Below are 23,607 nucleotides of genomic sequence, written 5' to 3' on the forward strand. Positions count from 1 at the left end.
TGACACACAAGCACAGTGGCCTGTCCTAGATCTTGAGCATACCACACGCATCAAGAAGCGTCTGGATATCAAAGCACCATCACCTGACTCTGATTCATCTTCTAGTAGTTACAGTGAGGATGAAACACCAGGCCACATAGAGAAGCAGAGCCCAGGCAAGGTGGACATTGCAAAAGTTCAATTTCAAGAATCTCAAACTACAAGTCATGATCCAGACACACAGTGGCCTATCCTTGATCTTCAACGTACTCCACGCATCAAGAGGCGTCTGGATATCAAAGCACCATCACCGCCTTCTGATTCATCTTCTAGTAGTGACAGTGAGGATGAAACACTAGGCCACATAGAGAAGCCGAGCCCAGTCAAGGTGGACATTGCAAAAGTTCAATTTCAAGAATCTCAAACTACAAGTCATGATCCAGACACACAGTGGCCTATCCTTGATCTTCAACGTACTCCACGCGTCAAAAGGCGTCTGGATATCAAAGCACCATCACTGGCTTCTGATTCATCTTCTAGTAGTGACAGTGAGGATGAAACAACAGGCCCAGGCAAGAAACAGAGCCCAGTCAAGGTGGACATTGCAGGAGTTCAATTTCAAGAATCTCAAACTAAAAGTCATGATCGAGACACACAGTGGCCTACCCTTGATCTTCAGCAGACCACACGCATCAAGAGGCGTCTGGATATCAAAGCACCATTACCTGACTCAGATTCATCTTCTAGTAGTGACAGTGAGGATGAAACAACAGGCCCAGGCAAGAAACAGAGTCCAGACAAGGTGGACATTGCAGGTGTTCCATTTCAAGAATCTCAAACTGAACGTCATGATCCAGACACACAGTGGCCTACCCTTGATCTTCAGCATACTACACGTGTCAAGAAGCGTCTGGATATCAAAGCACCATCACTGGCTTCTGATTCATCTTCAAGTAGTGACAGTGAAGATGAAACAATAAACCCCATGAAGAAACAAGAGCAAGGGGAGACATACATGGCAAGGCATCCAATTAAAGTATCTCAAACTGTTAGTCATGACACACAAGCACAGTGGCCTGTCCTAGATCTTGAGCATACCACACGCATCAAGAAGCGTCTGGATATCAAAGCACCATCACCTGACTCTGATTCATCTTCTAGTAGTTACAGTGAGGATGAAACACCAGGCCACATAGAGAAGCAGAGCCCAGGCAAGGTGGACATTGCAAAAGTTCAATTTCAAGAATCTCAAACTACAAGTCATGATCCAGACACACAGTGGCCTATCCTTGATCTTCAACGTACTCCACGCATCAAGAGGCGTCTGGATATCAAAGCACCATCCCCGCCTTCTGATTCATCTTCTAGTAGTGACAGTGAGGACGAAACACCAGGCCACATAGAGAAGCCGAGCCCAGTCAAGGTGGACATTGCAAAAGTTCAATTTCAAGAATCTCAAACTACAAGTCATGATCCAGACACACAGTGGCCTATCCTTGATCTTCAACGTACTCCACGCGTCAAAAGGCGTCTGGATATCAAAGCACCATCACTGGCTTCTGATTCATCTTCTAGTAGTGACAGTGAGGATGAAACACCAGGCCACATAGAGAAGCAGAGCCCAGCCAAGGTGGACATTGCAGGAGTTCAATTTCAAGAATCTCAAACTAAAAGTCATGATCGAGACACACAGTGGCCTAACCTTGATCTTCAGCATACCACACGCATCAAGAGGCGTCTGGATATCAAAGCACCATCACCGGCTTCTGATTCATCTTCTAGTAGTGACAGTGAGGATGAAACACCAGGCCACATAGAGAAGCAGAGCCCAGGCAAGGTGGACATTGTAAGAGTTCAATTTCAGGAATCTCAAACTACAAGTCACGATCCAGACACACAGTGGCCTACCCTTGATCTTCAGCGTACTAACCGCATCAAGAAGCGTCTGGATATCAAAGCACCATCACCTGACTCTGATTCATCTTCTAGTTGTGACAGTGAAGATGAAACAACAGGCCACATAGAGAAGCAGAGCCCAGTCAAGGTGGACATTGCAGGAGTTACATTTCAAGAATCTCAAACTGAATGTTATGATCCAGACACACAGTGGCCTACCCTTGATCTTCAGCAAACCACACGCATCAAGAGGCGTCTGGATATCCAAGCACCATCACCGGCTTCTGATTCATCTTCTAGTAGTGACAGTGAGGACGAAACAACACACCACATAAAGAAGGAGAGGCCAAAGACAGTGGGAATAGCAAAGCGTCCATTTCAGAACAAAACAGTAAGTGATAATCTAGAAACACAGTGGCCTGTTGTAGATCTTGGTAATATTACTTGCATCAAGAGACGTTTGGACATCAAAGCCCCATCACCACCCCCTGATTCATTATTAAGTGGTGGGAGTACAAAAACTACAGTGGAAGGAAAGAAAGAGAAAGCTATCAAAATTAGTTCCACTTATTTATCAAGCAGCTCAGATGAGCAAGAGAAAGGTATAGAAGATTTAAATAACCACCCGACAACAGTGGAACCACATTCAGATTCAAGATGGCCTCAATTGGGTCTTAGCAGTGCCCCCCATTTGAAAAGACGCCTGAATATCAGGGCACCTTCACCTTCACATGAGTCATCTTCCAGTAGTAATGAGAGTGAAACTACAGACCTACCTGTGAAAGTGGAGAGGGACAGAACTGATGTGGGGATTACAAGTCATCCACCAGGTACAAAATTGCCTGACTTGAATATGAGTATCCCCCTCATTAAGAGACGTTTTGATATCAAAGCACCGCAATCTGAATCAACCTCTTCCAGAAGCGATAGTGAGGATGAGAACACAGACCATGCTACAGTAGGATTGGGAGCATATGCCATATCAAAGGCCACGGAAAAGGAGTTCATTAGATCTCCAAAGATCCCAAAGATCATCCATACTTCTCGCAGTCCAAAGACAGACCAAAATATCAAATTAGAAAAGTATACAGTTATTACAGATGATATGGGGAACAAAACAAGAACTGACAACTTCAACACAAAACCAGAGATAAATCCAGAACTTGAGTCACGATGGGCCACAATGAATCTTGGTATCTCCCGCTTCAGAAAGCGTCTTGAAATCACATTGCATACACATGAACCACAAAACCTGCCCTCATCGCCTCCACCTGACTCCCCTTCCTCTTCCAGCAGTGAAAATGGGACTGGGAGTAAAAGCAGTCAAACAAGACAAAAGAGAAGGGGAGTTGGGAGGCAAGGAGAAATGGCACCTGGTAAACCACCATTACAGCAACTGCCCGATTCCTCCTCCAGCAGTGATAACAAGGATGAATCAACAGACCATGCAGTTAAAGAATGGGTAAAATCTCCGCTGCCTGTTACTGACAAAGACACATCCCAGATTCCCACCTCCGTCTATGTGGCCCAAGCTGTCAATAACAAACTGGATCAATCACAGTACCAAACTGAGGTGAAGAGGAAAGCCAGGGTAGTGATCAAAAGCCATACATCAAAAGACGAAGACAAGTCCGACTCAGTGCAGCCTCATTTGAATCTCTACAATATTCCTCATGTCAGGAGGGCTTTGGATATAAGAGCACCATTACTTAGGGATGCATCCTCCAGCAGCAACAGTGAGAATGAGATGATAGAGAACAGTGTTCCTGACCTGAGTCTTGGTGTCCCACACATTAAGAGGCGTATGAATGTCAAGGCACCATTACCAGGGCCAAGTAATTCCCCATCTTCCTGCAGCGAAAACGAGAATGAGGTGACAGGATACACTGGAAAACAAAGCAGACATGCATCAGATATGTCAGGAATAACAGATGATGACTCTCTAATCAGTTACAAGCGCTTAATTTTCAAAGATTCATCACCGCTGAGTAACTTGCACAGTGGCCAAACTTTAGACCACACACATCAAAGACATACAGGAGCTAAAATGGTAACTGTTGTACAAGAAGGTCCATCCCCTACTGTGGGAGGCACAAATGCATCTCTTGCCCCAAAGAGAGTTTCCAGTATGAGCTTTGATGATATAGTAAAGAGAAGGATCGAGCAGTCCAGACACACCGCAGACCTGCTACCTGAGATAAGGTGGAGTGGCGTCGGTCGTCAGCAGTCTGACCTTTCTATTTCCAGTCCGAGGAGACACCTGGATGTAGGCTTATCGACACCACAGCAGGCTCAACCTGCAGAGCCAGAACTTCCCCCTCTTGACTCCCTCAACTACTCCAGTAGTAAAACTGATGATAAAATAAAACAAGACAGAGAGAAAGCAGATGGGACATTGACGCATAAATACACATCTCTTAGTTCCAGTAGTGTTTCTCTTGCATCCAGTAGAGGTCTTAACAAGTTTGACAACTCACCCAGCAGCACAAATGAGATTTTAAGGGCTGTACCTGAGGACAGGAGGGACAGGAAAGGCCTCAGTGCCATAAAAGCCATTTCATTGGAGAGACAAAAGTGGGACATACAAGCTGAAAATTTAGATAAGGGTGCATCTCCTCTTTTTGATGACCACAATCAAAAAGTTGACACATTTTTTAACTATCAAACATCAGAGGAGGAAATCAAACCCATGACTAAACAGCCACTGACACAATTACATTTTTCCTCTTCTTTAGGAGACAAGATAAGAGCTACAGATTTGTTGTATGGTATTCCCTGCTACAGGAGGCATGACTTTGGAGGTAATGAACCACCACGTGAGGCTCCACCTCCTATTCCAGCCACACCACCACCAGACGAGGCAATAGGTCTTACATGGAGGTCTCCACAGAGCAGTAAGAAACAAGGGTCGGAAGGCACCAGATCCTATCTGCAACAAAGCAGTCAGACAGAGGTTTCTGACCCTTCTTCAGTTACATCACAAAATCTGCCAGTCTATTTTGACTCCTCAAACATTAACATTAGTCATGTCTAAGAAGCCACTGCATCCTTAACACAAAAACAAAAGTGTCTTGATCTTAAATTGGCCAGTGAATTACACAAATATTGTGAATGATGTTCTATTTTACATGTATTAAGCTGAAAATGAAATGTAAATACTAATAATTTATTGTGTGGAACTATTGTACAGTGCAGCAGACACCATGTTTATCTTTCAGATTTGCCTTATTTCCCTAAATCACTTTTTTAAAATCATCCATCACAGAAATGTATTCCTGTAATAAATTTTGCAACAAGAATCCATATCATCTTTGTGATCATTCATTATTAATACACTTATTAAGAGACCTTTATAAAACCATATCTCTGAAAATATATGGCAGTTTTCATTTGTAGCAAAGTATATGTAGGTAATGACCTCAACGGTATTACTGATCATACTTAGTAAAAATTTGTTATGGACAAACTGTTAACTTAAGAACCCAATTATAAGCCAGTAAGTTAATAAACCCTTTTATTTATGTATATAGACATAGGTTATAGTGAAAACAGACATATAGACACTTACATAGTTTACATACATATATACAGTTGGGACAAGGGTGTTCAGCCTCCTGCATTGTCATGGGAGAATACTAAAAACACTGGTCTCTACACAGTATTTGGTAAGCAATCCAACAACTACTTCAATCTTAGATGTTATGCTGATGGGTTGAAGCATTGTAATGACCATAGAGTCTTTCCATGTAGTTCAGCTGCAGTGGATTTCAATGATGCCAGGGCTGATGTATGTCATCTTCACAACAAATGTGTATTTTATGTGTATCATGACAGTGTGGTGTAAAAGTAGCAAAACAAGTTATGCACTTCCAATAAATAAAATCTGTATGTGTATGATGTGGTAAATGCAGGAGGGAACTCCTGTTCCACCGTGAGGTTACAGGTGTGTTCCAGGTCTTAATAGACACAATCATGTTGTTCATCAGATTTAAGATAACATGATCATGAATATCAAATTAAGCACAAAACACTTGCACAAATTCCTGTACAAAACAAAAAAACGCGTTTGGAAAAATGTTTTCAAAAAATCTCATCCATTCACAAAAGGCTCTGTTGGAGCATGCATGCAAATATTAAATCTGACGTTTCAGCATCACACCACAGCCAAAGACAAAAATGTATACATGTGTTACAAGAACATTATACTAGGCAAAAATAACAGCATAGCATCATCACACAGTTCCAAACTGTCAGTGTCCATTGATTTGATTAGATCCTACGGGTGGCACAAAGCAATGCTTTCAGCAAACCTACCTTTCTACTCAAGCCTTAAGGACCTCGTCCTGAGAGGGTCACTGGTCTTCCACTGTAGTTATATTAACACTGTCAGTGTTGGGAGAGATGCTACTAGTAAGAGGAGACCTGAAACTATCAGTGGACTAAGGAGGACAAAACAGATGCCACATATCAAGACAAAATGGACACCAACTACTGTAGCTCTATGTCAACTTATAACACAGCCCAAACAGTCTGAATTCATCCTGAAATAATCCCTGACCACTCAGTGTGTCTGTGTGTGCATGAATGTGTGTGTGTGTGTGTGTGTGTGTGTGTGTGTTCTCTCACTTGTGTATATACATTTGGGTTTGTTGGTATGTGTGTGGGACACACAAAGTGACTTCCATGTTTTGAGGCACAGTAATACTCTTACCTACACAACGTAGATACATAAATTGGTCATCAGACCAATAAATGCTGATCAGAGCACTAGTGGCTCACCGCCGTACTGTAATAAGAGTTAGTAAGCAGCAATGCTGATTTGTTTGGTGTTATGAGGTCTGAAGCCTTTGCGGGGGTTAGCAAACTGTTAGCATTAGCTGGAGCAAAACAGCAGGAGGGGGAAAAAAAATGGAGGGAAAAAAAAATTCACTGGCACAAATCAATAGTAAACAACACAGGTATCAGAAACCTGCGATCAACCATTTGACACAGTGTGCTTCTTGAAGAATTCCTACGTAACTCAAAACATGACAAACAATAGTTAGTGCCATCTGTCCAGAAAAGCTCAAGTTCAAGTTCATTGCACAGATATAATATTTAAATGTGCCCAGGTCAAAGTGACCCTGTTTAAGACTCAGACACAATGCATGAATGGTCACTTCTGTTGGTTTCTCTGTGCTGAAGACGAGGGGTGGGGTGTGGTCCTCCCACACAAAACCATTTTGCTTCCATCATCCACGTATGATACCATGTTATCCTAACACAGACAGCAATATGACATGTCACAGTGAGAGAGAGCAATGCCACTGGGGATTGCTGCAAGCTTGCCCACTATGCAACTTCGGTAGGGAACTTAACTCCACAATGGCAGCACTCCGCGCTCTGGGCAGCATGCACCCAGGCTGCAAACCCAGTGCCCCCACCCTAGCCCACCCACAGCCCGAACCCCTCCTCTACCAGGAAGCACCCACTGTCACTGCTTTATCATTTTTGTATTGTTTACTTATTGGTTGTTGATTCTCAAAGTCGTTGTTGTCACAGTTGTGTTTTTTTTCCATTTTGCTCTGCACCTATGACATCTGTCTTTCCTTGTACCATTCCACAAACTCGTCCAACAAAACTGGCCCTGATAGAAGGATGAGACAGAGGATAATAGATTAGATTTGTGTAACACTAGCACGAAGCTCTGTCGTCACATTTATGTGTAGATGTGTGTTCACTTACAGGCACCGTCCTCATCGTAGTTACTGAGGTCCAGGTTGATTGTCCTGCTGAACTCTAAAACATTGCACCATTGGTCTTTGTTGATGACTTTGTACTTGGATTGCTGAGGAATAGTAAATAAATGCCGTACGTTAATACAGCACATAAACCCTATTTTATTTGTTCAAATGTGGGAAGGGAAATTTGTGAACATGATGCTTACCTCTAAAAACTGATTAAACACAGGAAACAGAGGCCACGTCTTTCCCAGAAGAAGCCCCAGCATACACTTAGCTGTGTTCAAGTCCAAACTCCTCTGATCCTTTTCCTGTCCAATCAAAACCCCCAAAGCTTCATGATATCAAAATGTCAACCACACTAAACACAGGGGCAGTCTAATAACATCATTATCATTAACATTAGCCTAATTCAGGAAACAGTCTCAATTCCATAACCCACTGCTGTTACAGTTAATAAAATAAAACACTGTTATCACAGTCACTGCACCATGTTTTCATTCACTGTATCAGACTGGGTGGATTCCTTAAATCATGGTTCAATGTCCACATGAGAGAAAAGTCAGGCTGTGTAAATAGGCAACACACTTGATATGTGTGTGTCTAAGTCAAACTGGAAAATTATCTTGACCTTCTGAAAACACCAAGATGAGGTCTGAACATTGGCTTGAATAAGACCTTACAAGAATTTCAATCAGGGACATTTAGCAAACAACTATTTCCTACAGGGATTTTACCATTTAAATCGACTAAATTAAATTTGGAACACTGCGCATCTTTGCAGAAAAGACTTGGCTTGACTCACCCGAGCAAAATCAAAGGCATATCTATAAATGAGCTTAAAACTGGTGCTGTCATTTAGGACAGATCTCAGGTAGTCGAGTGAGTTCCTCAGCCTCTCTGTGGAGTCGCACCTGACAACATCAGAAAAGTGCTTTAGACATACTCTACACTTCAATACCTGCTTTACAGAGTACCAAGGGCACTCTAGAAACACATGGCTAAAGACAGAGAAAATACAGCAGTCTTGAAAACAGGGTGAAAAAAGACAAAAAAGTAGATAACTGACGTACTGCAGTGAGCCCATGCCTCTCAGCCACTCCTGGAGAGTGAAATATCCCATACTCTGGGCATCCAGCTTCCATGCCAGAACCAGCATCACCACCTGGGCACAAACAACAATCCTTATAGCTACAGATTAAATAGTGCTTAAATGGAAGATGATGTGTCAAGCCATATCATCAATCTGTCAACTGAAATGACATGCCAATAACATGTCTTAAAAAGAAAACATCTGAACTCAATAACCCTTGAAACAGAGAATGAGTGTAAATAAAAGTGAGTAAAACGTGAACTTGAAGTAAAGCTAGGACTGGACATTTTTTGTGAATAACTACTTTTATTATGCCAATTCTTCATTTTTATAAAACATCAAAAATGTTCTGTTTTGTTTGTGTTCATTAATGTTTATATGTTGGCATTGTTGCCACCTGCTGTCATTCTATACTCTTTTCACTCATTTATCTTTAATAACAGCACTACACTTTTGTTATACCCTGCAATGCTCAATAAAAAGATTTTGATTTAAAAAGTTCAAAAATGAAGAGAAATACCCCATTATGTGTTACCACGGCCTAAAGGGTGTCAAAATGACTTGCTTAGTTTGACTGGCAGCAAGAGAGAGAAAACGGTGACGTGTGAGTAAATTGACAACATAGAGATGTAACCGCACTGCAAGACTTAAATCTAAATAACCAAAATACAAAAACAGAACCACTTACGTTCTCTGGCTCCACTCCGATGTCCTCACAGAACTTCTCCATGCCCTCTGGACCCACCACATCGTCACAACCTATTTTAGACAGACAAGTGTGAAGCCACATGCAGCATCAATTGCACATGCGGAGCCAAAAAACTACGTCGCTGATCAGTGGTTCAATGTGAATAAACCCAGGAATGTGTGATGATTTGAGGGGAGCGATTGCTGGTGCAGTGCTTTAAAATAAGATACCTCACCTGCATACTCATAGAACCATTCCAAGCATCTTTTACTTGAGAATGTCTCCTCCTCACGGATTTGTGACGTTTCATGTTTTCTGAAAACACTGCAGATGAAAAGAAAGTTTTAGCTCAGCAGCAACGCCACAAGTGCAGTACAGAAGTAGTCAGTGTGATTTAACAAGGCTTTTCCTATTATAATGGCAAAATAAAGACTTTATGCACACATTCCTCTTTAATAAGCCACTATAATCAAGTGCCCCTGTATAACGGAGACAGATATTCAGTTATAGGCATGCTACTGAAGTGGATATATGTATTTTTTAAATCTTCAATAAAAAAGGGACCTCACACCTGTCCTGGCGACTTTTCTTGGCTGACATGTCATCTCCAGCAGAGGGTCTCCTCTTTTTCCTAGGAGGCATGGCTCTAGAGCAACAAGCTAGGGGACGGAAGTGGAAAAACATGCAAGTACCCTCAAAGAACCAGCAGTCCAATTCAGAAGGACATACCGTCTTGGCAGTAGTTTAATGGATGATTGTCAGTGTTTACCGCTGACCATGAGACACACAACCAGTTGAATTATTACCTGAGGGGTGGCTATCCTGTCCAACGTCTTCTGTCAGGTTCTAACAAAACAGATATAAAAAATAAAAAAATACCACACACTTGTGAGCAGGACACACACATACACAGTGCACACACACGTAAAAATATGCAAGCTGTCAATATGTATTTACCAGCCTGTGCAAGGTGTGGTGGATCTTATGGATGCTGGCCAGTGTAGTCAAGTGGGAATTCAGCTGAAAATCTATTCCCACAAAAGATAAAGATAACATCACAAATTCAATCTAAAGCATAACACACAACCTCCTGCTCCCAATCAAACGTACAAACCACCAAGCGTGTACGTACAAGGGTACAAGAAGGTGACATCATCATAGCACCAACAAGAACCTATCATTTTAGTTTTTGGCAGTGATCAGTATATGCTCTACAGTGCTCAAATTACCTTCGTCTAATTTCTACACCACGGGTTTCAGAAAACGACAGAAAAATATCTCCCACGAATGAGGGAGTGACTCTCTGCATTCCTCGAAAGACATACAAAACTCGAAAATATCGGATCACGCATGCTACCTTGTCGCCAAATGTCATCTACACATTCCCGTTGAAAAGCTGTCATCAAATGTTATTTCTAGAGGCCAAAACCAAGCAAAAAAACACACAGGCGAACAGATAGCACTAGCTGCATACCTAAAATAGCAGTGCAGACGCGCAACTTGCACAGAGTTTACAAAGTATCTAGAGAGTTGGGCGTATGGGCGTTGTAGTCCATTTCCTTCAAAGAGGCCATTGAAACCTTAAGCTCTGGCTGGGCTACTAAACTACAATTCCCAAGCCTTAGCTAAACAACTACTTCTTCTTTCAGACCCCTCTGCCCCCCAACACTTACCCCAACTGATTGAATGCATTTTAGATTGTTTTAAAAAAACTCTCATCATATGCTCATGGGCACATAAGCATTGCGCAGACGTTTTGCAGCAGCTGCTATAGGTGCCGCAAAGCCGGACAGTGCTGCTGCAGCAGGCACTGAAAGATGTTTTACACAACTGCGTCACAATTTTCATTCTCTGTAATAGTCCGCAGTTGACCAGAAAATTGACCTATTTACAATGGCCTTACATTGATCCCAAGTTTGAGTTGAAACGCACAGTGCATCCTCATTAATGATAGATATAAAGATCACAACGCACCGATTACCATCGAAAACCCTGAATTTAACTAACGTCGGCTGCATTCAACTGAGCGCTGCTAACGCTACACAAAAAAATAACTTCAGGAAAACTGCCGGATGAAATGTAACCTCATGCATGTCCAAAACAACTGGAATTACACTAGCTATCCTCCCTTTGTTGTCGCCCAAGACAGCACTAGCAAATACAAAGAGACCAGCAAATATCACGGAATTCATTCGTTCTCATCAAAGCACACAGGACCACGGGCTGGAAGTAGATGTAGAAACACAAAGCGTTTGTCTGCTTCTCTACGATAAACTCTGCTGCATCCAGGAAGGGTCGTAATTTCATGTAGAAAAGCCTCTATAACGTTTCTACTTACTTGCCGCATCAGAGTGCATTTTTATGAAACATACAACTGTCTGTGGGAAGTCCGCAGACCGGCCAATAGGCGGGCCTTGTCAACGTAAACCACGCCCACGCACGGTGATTGGAGCAGAGCCTGGTTGGTCTCCGCCTACTTTCGCTGTCGATTGGCTATTCAAGGTGTCAAGTCACGGGAAGGCGGATAACGAAATAGACCCCTCCCATGCACAAATGTCATTGGTCACAGTTCCCAAACAGGCTGCGCTATCTCTGTCATTCATTGGTCAAGAGATTTTTATGAGCACGTCAATCACCAGAATTTCCTCGTGCAAGCCTGAAACCAGCCCACGATGGAATCTGATTGGTCCATTCAGTCACAAGTTGACCTCCCACTGTAACCGCTGTTTAGACTTCGTTGCGTTCACTGTCAACTCCGCCGGGCGGAGGTTGGTGGCCGTATGTTTGGCAATGCGAGTTAACTATGTTTCATTACATGATGGTACTGGGACACCGTACCAAAACAGCGCTTACCTTCTCTGTCCTCCGTTGTTACAAGTCGGCAGAAGTCTGCGGTGTGAGCAGAGGTCCTGTCCCAAAGAATGCGTCAGTTACTGCAGCTTAGCAACCGTGAGAACTGCTGGTCAGGTGACTGAAAATCCTAGTTAGTAATCAAAACGAACGGATACACTCAAAGGCAGCTAACGTTACGTTGTTGGCCCTCAATTTGTTTTTTAATATCAGTTACATTAATATGAATTATACGACTCCGTATAACTGGTCAAACAGTAAACTTGTAAACTCTACTGAATATGTGAGAGAAGCTAACACAAGTTGACCAGTCAAGACCAGACCAGTCCACTGACTGAACTGCCACCATTTTTAGTAAATTCATAAAAGCTTCACGGTGGAGGGCAAACAGTAGCCTGCTGGGCTGACCCACTGTGAGAGACCACTGTACGTGTTGTCTGCCTGCAGAAATACAGCTACTGTTTGCTTTTGTTGTGAAAATACTGGTAGCAGCAATTCACAGCAGTGGGATGTATTCTACTTCTTGTTTAACATTATACTTGTTGCTCGAGCTGCAAGGCAAAACATACGTTTTACTTCCTCATCTTGATAAATATAATGCTTTTTTTTTTTTTAAATTAAACTTTGCAGTATGTAAAATAGTTTACATTAGCTCCAAATCGACCAGCTACCACATGTTGCTTATACATTCATGCATAAAATGTTACTTTGTACATTTAGCTGATAATACCTCTGTACTCTAAGTAAACTTTTTAATGCTAAACATTTACTTTTTACTTTCTGATCAGAATCCTTCTTCCACCTGTGGTAATTTATTTATTTTCAACTTTAGGATGTTTTTTTTTAATTACCTTTATTTATGTGCAGTGACTGGCTTTTGTTTGAAATGATCTATTCTAACAATTTTAAATTCAAGAAAAATCTTAGTTCTAGTAGTTATACTACTTCAAAGAAGCTGCCTTTTGAGCTTGAATTAATAGTCAGTAGGGAAATTAATAAGGGAATTTCTGCATTGTGAAACAAGAGCTCAATTCTCACATTATCATGCTGAAATGTCTTTGAGCAAGACATTGGATCGATGCCAGTGTTAGGGAAGCTGTGGCTCTAATATCACTGCATCAACTTATCAGTGGTAGTAACCAATAATTTAACGTCTAGTAATAACCAACCAGTCCCTGACCTTTGGTTAGTAGGAGTATGCGTCTAATGAAGTAATATATTTCAGTACTCTTCTCTCCTCTGCTGAATAAACCAGACTATAAAGATACATGACTTGTGTGTTGTACATTATATATTTATAAGACCTGCCCAAACCATGCAAACTAGGTTATTGTGAACAAATTCTACCAGATAGACCAATTGCTTCTATAAAACATGACTATAATGTTAGGAGTTTCCAACGGATAGACCTACAATTTGACCAACATTCTCATTTTTCACATGTAAATGGGCAAAAATATTTGTCCCTTAACCCACACCCGTTTCTGTTAAGCCATAGCATAAAAGAAACAACAACTACTCCAAATAAAGGTGTGCCATGGAGGTGCAGATCAGTGTACAGAGGTGAGTCCAAACTGCCTCTCATTTCATGTGACAAATGGAAAGCATTTGTATGACACAGTTCTTTTAAAATATATTGTACTATAAATATAATATACCATTTTATTTTTATGCCCAAGTCTATAGCTTAAGAGTTGTTTTTTACCCAGTGCTTTATTTGTTTTCTTTTGGACAGATTTTAACAGAGGGGCCCTTTTTTTCTAAGGGGGTGGAGTTATAAACATAGCCCAGGGAGGAGCAATTACAACCAGAGACATATCAGGCACTGAGAGAGGGAAGTATATATTCTTCAGAAAGTTCGGGACTAAGGTATATAGCTGGAATCCTCCATCATGAGTTCTGAAACAACTGGACAGACTATAGTAGTAAAGACAGAGGAAGCAGCTGCTGCTCCTGCTCCAGCTGCAGTGAAAGGGGAGTGGAAGGTGAGAGGCAACAAGTAATGTAAACTGGATGATGTGGGCCGCCAAAGTGCAGATATGATACTTAACCTGTCCTGTGTGTCCTTCAGTGCCCCCTGGGTGATCGTCACATCCACAGAGATGACCTGAGAAAGGTTTGGAAAGAGTGCCATGAGGAGAGCTTCTGGTACAGAGGTACTGGCTGCTAGGCATCCAACAGACACAAATGTACTTCTTACTAATTTTATCATTGTAGAAAACAGACAAAGCCAACAAATCAGTGAAATGACTCGTGGTGTGAGACCACTCTAAAGGGCTGGTTTGGGTAGATTCTTACTTGTGTATTGCACAAGTCTTTTGTAGTAAAGGCAGTGGGGCAGGGCTCATCCATCAACGCCTTGTTCACTGAAGGCCGTGTGTTTACATTCTTCTTTGTGTAATCCTTTCTGACCTCAAAAAACACCCTCATATGTGGACACAGTCATATGAGAGAGTTTAATTGTTACTGCCATGTTATAATCACACCACTATCTTATTCACGCTTACAGTTAGTTACTTTTTGGTGAATTATTATTTTATTTATGACTGCGTTCTTGTTTGAAGGTAAAAAATGATCTGCTCCAACAGGTATAACTAATGAGAGATTTGAACGATATGTCAGTTATGCACACCCACACAGCTCTAATGCCACTCTCAGAGCAGAATTGCTATAGCTAGGTAAATGTTACTGAAACGCCGAGGTGAACAGCACACAAGACAGAAAATATTGTGGTCACGGTTGAAAGCTGCTGCATTTAGCTTGGCTGACTAGCTACAATCAAGATGCTGCAAACTGAAAATTATCCTCGTTTCATGTGTCACCACTTTATTGTCTTTAACCTCTATCCCTGTCCTTCCACACACTGTCAGCCATGCAGCTGCTGCTTGACCATGTGGTTATATAATCATGAAACGGCAACAATCAGTACTTCCTGATTTAGAAGTTAGTCCCGTCCTTTCTCTCAAATTAGGCAGAACAATCGTTGAGTCTTACTATTGCACAGGACAAAGTTCAGTAAGATCAAAGGCAAGGCATCCATGTCAGGAAGTGATTGAGTCGTGCCCATGGAGAGTGTTTAATCAGTCAAAAAAAAAAAATCACCTTTGTGCGTCTGCCATTAGGTTTGCAGGGAAAGTGCATTATGTAATAATTGAAACTTGATTCTGATTCTTCTACAGTACGTCTCCATATATTTCTTAATATATGGCATTGATCAGACCATTGTCTTACTCGACCTTGTGTTATTTCTTCATTTAGCTCTTCCGTTCTCCCTGGGTAGCATGGCTGTCACTGGTGGTCTCATCTACAATGGTAAAGCACTGACATTCAAACCCTCTTCTTCCATCATGACACATGTGCAGCAGTCATTTTTGTAATCATGGTATTTGGTTTAAAGTTGAGTCCATTTCCATGCAGGCATCTGGAAATCATCAAAGCGATTTGGTCCCTTTCCAAAACTAGCAGGTAAGTACCTCACAGCCATCTAGTTATCTAGTTCCATTATATTAGAGAGAAGGCAGACATCTCTGTGGCTAATATTTCTAAAACTCTGCAACTCACACCTAAACGATCTAGATGGATAAGAAGCACAGGAAACAGGAAAAAATATTTTGGATTTTGGGGTAAACTGTCCCTCTATGTAGCAACTCTCTTAACAATCTCTCAGTTATCACTGGTCCCTAACTGTGACGTTTTTTTTCTTCAGTTGCCGGGATCCTTGGTTTTGCAGTGGGGAAAGCATCTTATGCCAGAACTTGTAAAAGCAAGTTTAAGGAGCTTGGCCTTGGGGATGGACCAGGATTTGGACCCTGGTCTGAAGGAGGTCGCTTTGGACCTTTTAAGAACTCTGGTCATGGACACAGGTGGGGAACACATAAAATTCAAATCTTTCACGGTCTTGTTTTAATTAGGATTAAAGATTCTTATTATCATTTTGTCGTGGCAGAGGCTTATCTTCCAGACATGACGCTGTGTGAAGTAATAACAGTTTCTAATGTGCACAGATGTTAGGAGCAGTGACGATAATCTGAAAAAGATATGACTTTAGAATAACATTCTTAGTAAAGCTTTCCTTTTTAGTGACATTTGACAAGATAAATGGCCTTCAAATAAAACCAAAAACTCTACTAATTATTCCTTACTGTACCTCTGCTGACCACCAGTATTACACCAGCCATACAGTGGTATAATCTGTCATCTTTGTGCTGCAACACTTCTGTTGATTAAATTATTATTATTAAATTATACTATAAATAATGATACATTTCTGCCTCTACAAGTCACTGACCAGAATGTTACCCAAACAGATCCTGCCACCATGTGTGTGAAGAATGCCAGAAAAAAGCTCAAGCTGCACCTGCAGAAGAAGTGAAAAGCTAGACGTAAATGGATCTTATGTTGACAGAGCTATTAGAAACATATATAGTGCCAAACTCTGAAGATATTACTGCACAGTAGGCTACTCACAAACATCACAAATACCAAATCATAAATGAAATATTGCAGTCTGTAAGTATTTTGGTGTTTGCGCCTTTTTCCAGTGAATAGCTTTGTATAAAAACATACTCATGTCAAAATAACCTGAATTCACTCTTTATGTATTCCATTTTATATTTTAGCCTCCTCGGAAACACTGACTGTCAGCATGGATCTGTCATTTGCAGCTTTCCTGTTTTCTTAATAAATATCAAAAATAATACGTAAAGTTTGTCTAAAGTATATTTTAATCTGTCCATCACATTCATTCAGAGGAAACCATGCACAGATTTGCCACTAGGGGGAGCTACTGTCCTTTCAGTCATAGATCATTTGCAATGTATTTCCATTTTTATCTGAATCAGTACCACTTTATTTGCAAGAGTTCAAAGTCACTTATAGGGAGTGCAACAACAAGATAAAGCACGAGTCTAAGCTGCAATACATTTTTGGAAAAAACAAAACTGAAAAATATTCCAAAAATATGAGGTTAATTATTACTTACAATGTTATGTTTTTTTTTAAAGATTATTTACCAGTGAGCAATTCCAGCCATTTTAAGGAATCAGCAAACAGACACTCAACCACCTACGGAACATAAAAAGGACCAACATACACATTTTAGGGAATGTTATTGCCTGGTTTACTTGGTTTAATTATCATCCCATATTTGCTTGTCTTGAGTAAAGAAACAAAATCAACAGCATATTCAACAGAAATCTGATATTTTACATTACATTGTTACATACAATGACTACAGTGTTTTCCTCGTTAAACCAAGTTCACCATTTGTTTTTGGACAGGTGTCTCAGCAGAAGGTCTCAGCAGAGTGGCAGCTGTTTGAGTGTTGGAAACAAGTCTTTTTTTAAGTGTCTAATCATCCAACTTCCAGAAATTAAGAAGCTTTATTAGCTTTATAGAACTCAAAGAACGCTGTGACTCTTAATCAATTATTTGGCAAAATATATCTGAGGGTCTTCCATATAACATAAGAGATGTAACTAACAGAGGTCAGTGAAGTGACCATTGGGAACTTTGTTCTCTCAATCTTATTACTAATATCTTGTTAATAGGACTTCACAAATTTAGAACTGTGCCAGAAAATCCAGCCCTGTTTATTTATTTATGGTTAATGTGATAGGGATGGATACAGTATACAACATAGACAGGCTGGAAACAGCCATCCTGTGCAAGAATGCTAATTCTCAACACCCATCCCTAGAAGGGCTTTTATGAAAGTAAGAGCCCTGTCTAGTAATATAATATGGGCAACTATGCTGAATGCAGCAGAAACAACTAATAACACTGCAACTGACATTTTGCCACAGTCTATATTTAAATCAATGTAATTTAAAATGTAGAAGAGATAGAACTTTTATTTGATGCCAGCAGAGACCTGAGTTGTTAGAAAACATTTTTTTTAAAATAGTTTCACTTGTATTGTACTGATGTATTATAGGAGAAAATATATATTTTTTCTATGAAGCATCTGTAACTGTGTATTAGCATTATATAACAGTGTAACATACCTACAATGACATTTAATTATATGATACGGCTGGTTCACTTGAGGAGTTTTAGGTGTTAACACATACATGTATATAGACCTGTACAATTTACAAGTACATTATAGACTATTGTTTTATATATTATTATATATATTACTTATAAATGCTAAATAGGGGTTAAAAGTGTTGCCATGAGTTCTAAATAGTGTTTAATTATCTCATTATAGTAAAGTCAAGGCATTTGTTTTTCTTTTATTTTTAACTATTTAATGTTGCTATTTTTTTTTTTACGTCAATAAAAGCTCTTATTTGTGCCATGTGTTGTGTACCTACAAACCATTCTGGTGTAGCTTCATTCAAAGGTAGCTCTGGCCCATCTATGTCACTGCAGTACCCGCCGTGCAAATGTCGGTGTACGCCGGCTGTCATACACAGTGCACCCATGTGAACGTCATCCTCAAGACGTCATCCAATCAACAGGTCGTTTCCTCACGATTGCCACGTATTTGGTGAAATAGAAAGCTGTATTTTATGTAGGCGTACACCGTCGTAGCCAATCCCAATCGAGGAGGCGGGACAAAGAGGCTAGCGACTGTTCTGACAGGGGAGCTCTCTCAACACCGAAAACAGACCGAGAGAGAAAAAAAAAAAATCACACCACTACGCAAATCCTTCCAATGGAGGAGGGCCAGGACGTTGAAGCTTGTTCGGCAAATGAAAAGAACGTCTGCAAGCTAGCTACCTAGCTCAACTAGAGAGAGAGAGAGAGAGGAAACAAAAGTTGTGAGTAATGTCAGCTTAACGAATATTGAAGTAAGTGAGGACACGGCGGATGCTGTCTGATGTACTTAACGTTGGCTTACGTCAAGTTCCGTGATTAACTTTGCCGTTGAGGTTAACGTTAGCTTTCCAACTGTGGCAGCCGTAACTTAATGTTAGCATGCTAAAGAAGGAGTTTGGCTCCTCTGCTAGTGTGAGTTAATCGCCTAGTTACCTTGCAAGTTTTAATCGTAGGCACGGTACGAATTCCTGTTGTCACTAGTTTTTATCGTTGCCAAATAGCTAGCTAAGCTGTTAACATTGCTACCATACCAGTGTGCTGAACGTTAACTTATAGCTAGTTGACAACTGGCTGCTCTGTTGGTGCTAGCTAGCCTCCACATTAGCAGTCCCCTTAATACAGTATCAACACCAGGCTAGTTGCTAACTAAAGGCTACCATGAACGTTGCCTTACTGTGTGCTACCCAATTGAAACGTAACGTTAGCTGCTTATTGTTTCGTTTTTGGGGCAAAGCTTTGTCTTTGTAGTAAAATCTATTTGTGTCAGACAACAAAATTGTGTGGTATGTTAACCCGCAGTATCAAAATAAACACGCACACACAGTTAACTCAGTGAACCTCGTGTTTTTGTGTTTTTACAATGCAGTAGATTTATCTGGGACATAAAGCAGTGGAATAAAGCTGCGTTATTTCGCTGATATCTAAGAGAGTAACGTTACTTTTGTTTGTGTGAGGCCACACTTTGAAAGATGGTTGTTTGAAGGGGCCATAACATGCCCTGGCATGGTGGTTCTTATGCATTGGCACAACACTGAGAGAACTGTCAGCTTTGCATCTAGCATTCCTCTGAGGACTTCATTCTCCTTGTTCAGAGTCCATCTGACACACAATGAGGCATTTGTTCGTTTGCTGTAGAGACACAAGCAGTGGCACTTGGATACAGACAGACAGGAATCTGGTCAGTCTGCTGTGTGGTCGGAGGTGGAGATGGCCAAACTATTTCAGTGGAAGGCACAGTGACAGAAGAAAAGTCATTTTGTGTTCACTCGAGGGCCCACATGAGGGTGAACTATGCTCTGAGTAATGAGAACTTTGCTGCGCCTGTTTGCATATAAAGGTTTAAAGGTTAGTCCTGTTAACAGAAGGTGAAACTGAATGTATTTTTTGCTCATCTAGTAGTGTTTGAGATGGCTACTGCGGTGGTACTGCTATGAAGTGACACCCGTAGTTGATGCATTTGTACACTTGTGCTTGCCCTGGCCTATGAGATCAGAAGGCTTCGCAACTGGCTGAATCCCCTTCGTCCCTGTCAGGATAAGCTTCTGAATGGCTGTACAGATGTGTATTCTCTTGTACATGCACAAATTAGAAGGAATCCCCTAGATTGCAGATAGCTATCTATCTGTGATTATCCGGGGCAGATTTCCAGTGAATTAGTGTGTTTGGTTTCATCGGGTAAAACATTTATGGCATTGAAGAGTATGGGGAGGAAAAACCAAGCTCTGTAAAATGCCCCCACAGTGGCCCCTCACTAAGCTGCCCCCTGCAAGGATTAACTGTTAACTCAGCATTTCAGTGGTGACTACAAAAATATTATGCAATATACAAAAATAACTCTATTCCTTATTTGGATTTTTCATCCAACAATCTTATCAACCCAAAACGTTGTGTTTTATTTTGCTCTTTTGGTATGTTTGAACTCTGTAGCAGTGATCAATTGCTGCACAGTTTTTGGGTGTCATATTACCAGCAGCTTGCATACTGGATACATTGCATGCGTACAGCTTTTTGTCATCCAACTTGCTTTTATATTTAATTTTTCCTATTACCTAACCTTTACTTTCTTTCTACTGACTACCATGTTGTCATCTGGTAAAAGTAAACACAAAGTACCTCTTTGAAAGGGCTTGAAACTGGCAAATACTCAGATATTTTGGATGGTTCAGCACCTGCCTCTATGTCCCTCGACCTCTCAGTGGTTAACCTGGTGCTATATGAGCAGCACCTATAGGACATCCTGATTGGCCCTTTACAAAACTATCTGTGCTCTCCATGTCATATAATATTAGCTCTCTTTAATTGCCTACTTTACAGTAGATGAACTCTTATCTAAACGTAGACTGACCAGTTGGATCCAGGTGTGTGCGCGTTTGCATTTGCACATGGCTAAATTATTAACTTGACAACTGAACAAATAATGCTTTGTGGAATTGCACATAAATTTGGCTGAAAACCTTGCTCCTCAATTCAATACTGTCCCCAACCAATTCCTCTGAATGCTTGCAGCACCCATATATATGGTCTCATTGCCCTGCACTGAGCATTGAACCCAGCGCAGACTGTATCTCTAGATTGAATAGTGGTCGCTGTGGCCTTTCGTTCTGTTCGTGGGAAATTCACACACCACAATGAATTCTTCCTGTGAAACAAAATGGTTGATAAAACAAAATAAAATATATTGGGTTACTTTCTAATGTGTCGTAGCCTACACAAGAACAAAATAATTTGTTTTCAAACAGATGTTTTTGTGTTTCTGTGTTTATAGGTAATTATTGATGGTTCTTTAGTGTTTTTGGAAATCAGCTGTTGGTCACCATCTAAGCATCTTAAGCATTCTTTTCATTGATTGCACTGAAAGACTTGGTGTAATGTAGCACACAATAAGGACTGAGTCTAGCTAGAAATAACCTATAATTGAGCCCTGCTGAGGAAGATTATCCTTGGCTTTGGGAGAGAGGGTTTGGAGCATAATTGATGTTTGGGTCTGCCTTCGCCAAAGAAACCACCCTGTCTTTGCCCTCAAGGCAGCCTCAGTGGAGTTGCCAGTGTTACAGCCATGTTTAGATCCATTGACGGTACATCAGTGCTTCATATTTTCTGGCTATACATGTCATCCAGAGCAAGATAAAGATAAGAAGAATATCTGTTGAAACATGCAAAACGGTGTTTGTTTATGCACTTCCCTACCCAGTTGGAAGAAGCCAGTAATGTTTCCGCTCAAGAGGTAGTGATTACGACAGGGCCAGGCCTGTCATTTAGTGTTTGAGGGAGCCAGATATAGGCTATTCCCCCTTTGTCCAATTTACTGTAGCACACTGCCTGTTTCTGAATATGAGCTAGCCCAAATTCTTCAAGGCAAGTACAGCCAATACGTCGCCTTAGACATTTTTGAGTTTGTTTTCAAAATTTTGATGTTGGTTGTTCAGCTGTGATTCATTTATAAGGTGAACTTGAAGGAAACACAAAACTGTTGCAGGACTACTGGAAGTTGATATGTGGCAGAAAGCTGAAGGGAACACAGTGAAATGAGACGGGACAATCTTGCTTTTGTCAGGGTTATCTCTTATTTCCTGGATGGACCATCAGCCTCCTATTTGCAGCATCCTTGCTGTATGCTGGAGTCAGACAATTGCAGGGCGATATTAGACAAAGTCAGGTTAACCATTGATCAGATCAGTTCTGCTCTGCTTCAGCCCTTTTCACATGTTATAGTTACGCCAAAATGTAAAATGTTTAAACTCCTTAACCGTACCCAGATTTGGAAAAGCAGCAATATGTTAGAAGAATTATCGAGCTATGTTGACACCACCAGAGAAATGCATGTGTTTGAGAGCTTAAATATAGAGCAGGAGCTTAGTCTGTGGCTGTATGTGCTACAGCATTCAGGATGTTCACAGGGTTTGGCTTACCCTTTTTCTGTGGTCACACTTTTTTCGTTTTTTGGAGTCGCTGAGTTGGAACAGGAAGTCAGATGTATTATTCACAGGTCTGTCAGCATGCGAAGTGAGTGATTGCATCTGAGAACTTTTTTTTTTTGCTATGTTTGTGGTGACTGGGATAAAGGTACGTGAGATGGTATGTCACTGTGACATGACTTTTGGGCTGTCAAGGGTTTTGTTTTGTTTGGTTTTGTTTTGACTTGATATCTACTTCGAACTGTTCTCACCATCCGTCCACAGTGCTAGAGTGGAAGTTCTCACACCTCAACTTCTCTGTCTGGCTGCTGTGTGACTCAGTGGCTTGTTCCTTCTTCCTTTGCTTGACTAGAGTTTGATAATGATTATACTTTTGTACCTATTCACTTTATTTATGCTAGTCTGATGTCACTGGATCATGTTTATGTAGTGTACACTACCCTTTTTTCCTTTAAATAAAAAAAAAAAGTTACGAATATACTACATTCTGCCTCGAGACAGACGGTAACAATGATTGCATGACTGCTTATGAGATTACCTGACCATAAAAGGATCCCTTTCAGCCACTGTGATGATAAACTGGAAGGAAAGTACAGTTTTGGAGGCTCTGATCGCTTATGTAACTGCCTCTTGGATGTAGTGTGTAATCTTCAGATTATTGCTCTGCTCAGGAGGAGGTTTTAATCCTGTCCCAGCAGAGAGCAAACCGGGTTGAAGCCAACATTAGGTTGACCTATCACTTTTCTTTGACCAGGACTTTACTGTCCAACAGCACTCCACCTTTTCAGCCTTATTGTAAAACAGTTAGTTGTTCTGTGTCATAGCAAATTATTACTGAACAAAACTTAAATAAGTCAAATAGAATTGTATCTCTTGATGTGACTGAAAAAAAAGGCACACAGACTGTGAAATGTTATTTCC

At 40.9% G+C, this 23,607-nt stretch overlaps 3 protein-coding genes across 11 annotated transcripts in view; 2 read left to right on the forward strand and 1 right to left on the reverse strand.

Annotated features, from left to right (window-relative positions):
* Nucleotides 1-5,372: 5,372 nt before the first annotated feature.
* Nucleotides 5,373-12,248, reverse strand: dcun1d4 (DCN1, defective in cullin neddylation 1, domain containing 4 (S. cerevisiae)). Of its 5 annotated transcripts, none has more exons than XM_051376306.1 (11): nucleotides 11,715-11,804; nucleotides 10,334-10,404; nucleotides 10,183-10,222; nucleotides 9,948-10,035; nucleotides 9,612-9,700; nucleotides 9,377-9,447; nucleotides 8,669-8,760; nucleotides 8,401-8,509; nucleotides 7,802-7,906; nucleotides 7,600-7,702; nucleotides 5,373-7,501 (listed from the first exon to the last, which is right to left on the reverse strand). In XM_051376306.1, the coding sequence occupies exons 1-11, from the start codon at nucleotides 11,731-11,733 to the stop codon at nucleotides 7,446-7,448; spliced, it is 843 nt and encodes a 280-aa protein (XP_051232266.1). In that variant the 5' UTR covers nucleotides 11,734-11,804; the 3' UTR covers nucleotides 5,373-7,445. The 5 variants fall into 5 exon arrangements, with proteins under 5 accessions (XP_051232266.1, XP_051232265.1, XP_051232269.1 ...); XM_051376305.1 differs by lacking the exon at nucleotides 11,715-11,804 and adding an exon at nucleotides 10,734-11,697; XM_051376309.1 differs by lacking the exon at nucleotides 11,715-11,804 and adding an exon at nucleotides 10,606-11,697.
* Nucleotides 12,249-13,144: 896 nt separating this feature from the next.
* ociad2 (OCIA domain containing 2) lies at nucleotides 13,145-16,931 on the forward strand. Of its 2 annotated transcripts, XM_051376314.1 has the most exons (8): nucleotides 13,145-13,789; nucleotides 13,962-14,211; nucleotides 14,298-14,382; nucleotides 15,485-15,538; nucleotides 15,644-15,691; nucleotides 15,933-16,089; nucleotides 16,534-16,608; nucleotides 16,846-16,931. In XM_051376314.1, the coding sequence occupies exons 2-7, from the start codon at nucleotides 14,119-14,121 to the stop codon at nucleotides 16,604-16,606; spliced, it is 510 nt and encodes a 169-aa protein (XP_051232274.1). In that variant the 5' UTR covers nucleotides 13,145-13,789; nucleotides 13,962-14,118; the 3' UTR covers nucleotides 16,607-16,608; nucleotides 16,846-16,931. The 2 variants fall into 2 exon arrangements, with proteins under 2 accessions (XP_051232274.1, XP_051232273.1); XM_051376313.1 differs by having other exon boundaries at nucleotides 13,168-13,789; nucleotides 16,534-16,931.
* Nucleotides 16,932-18,831: 1,900 nt separating this feature from the next.
* Nucleotides 18,832-23,607, forward strand: part of fryl (furry homolog, like) — a 68,536-nt gene continuing 63,760 nt past the window's right edge. The window contains exon 1 of one of the 4 annotated variants that reach the window (XM_051376269.1): nucleotides 18,832-18,993. The gene's annotated coding sequence lies outside the window, so the exon portion shown is untranslated. Of the gene's footprint in view, nucleotides 19,024-22,815; nucleotides 22,835-23,607 lie in introns of those variants that run through there. The other 3 variants (XM_051376267.1, XM_051376266.1, XM_051376268.1) reach the window with 3 other exon arrangements.

The sequence above is a fragment of the Dicentrarchus labrax genome, unplaced genomic scaffold, assembly GCF_905237075.1.
Source record: "Dicentrarchus labrax unplaced genomic scaffold, dlabrax2021, whole genome shotgun sequence".
In the NCBI taxonomy this organism is placed as follows: domain Eukaryota; kingdom Metazoa; phylum Chordata; class Actinopteri; family Moronidae; genus Dicentrarchus; species Dicentrarchus labrax.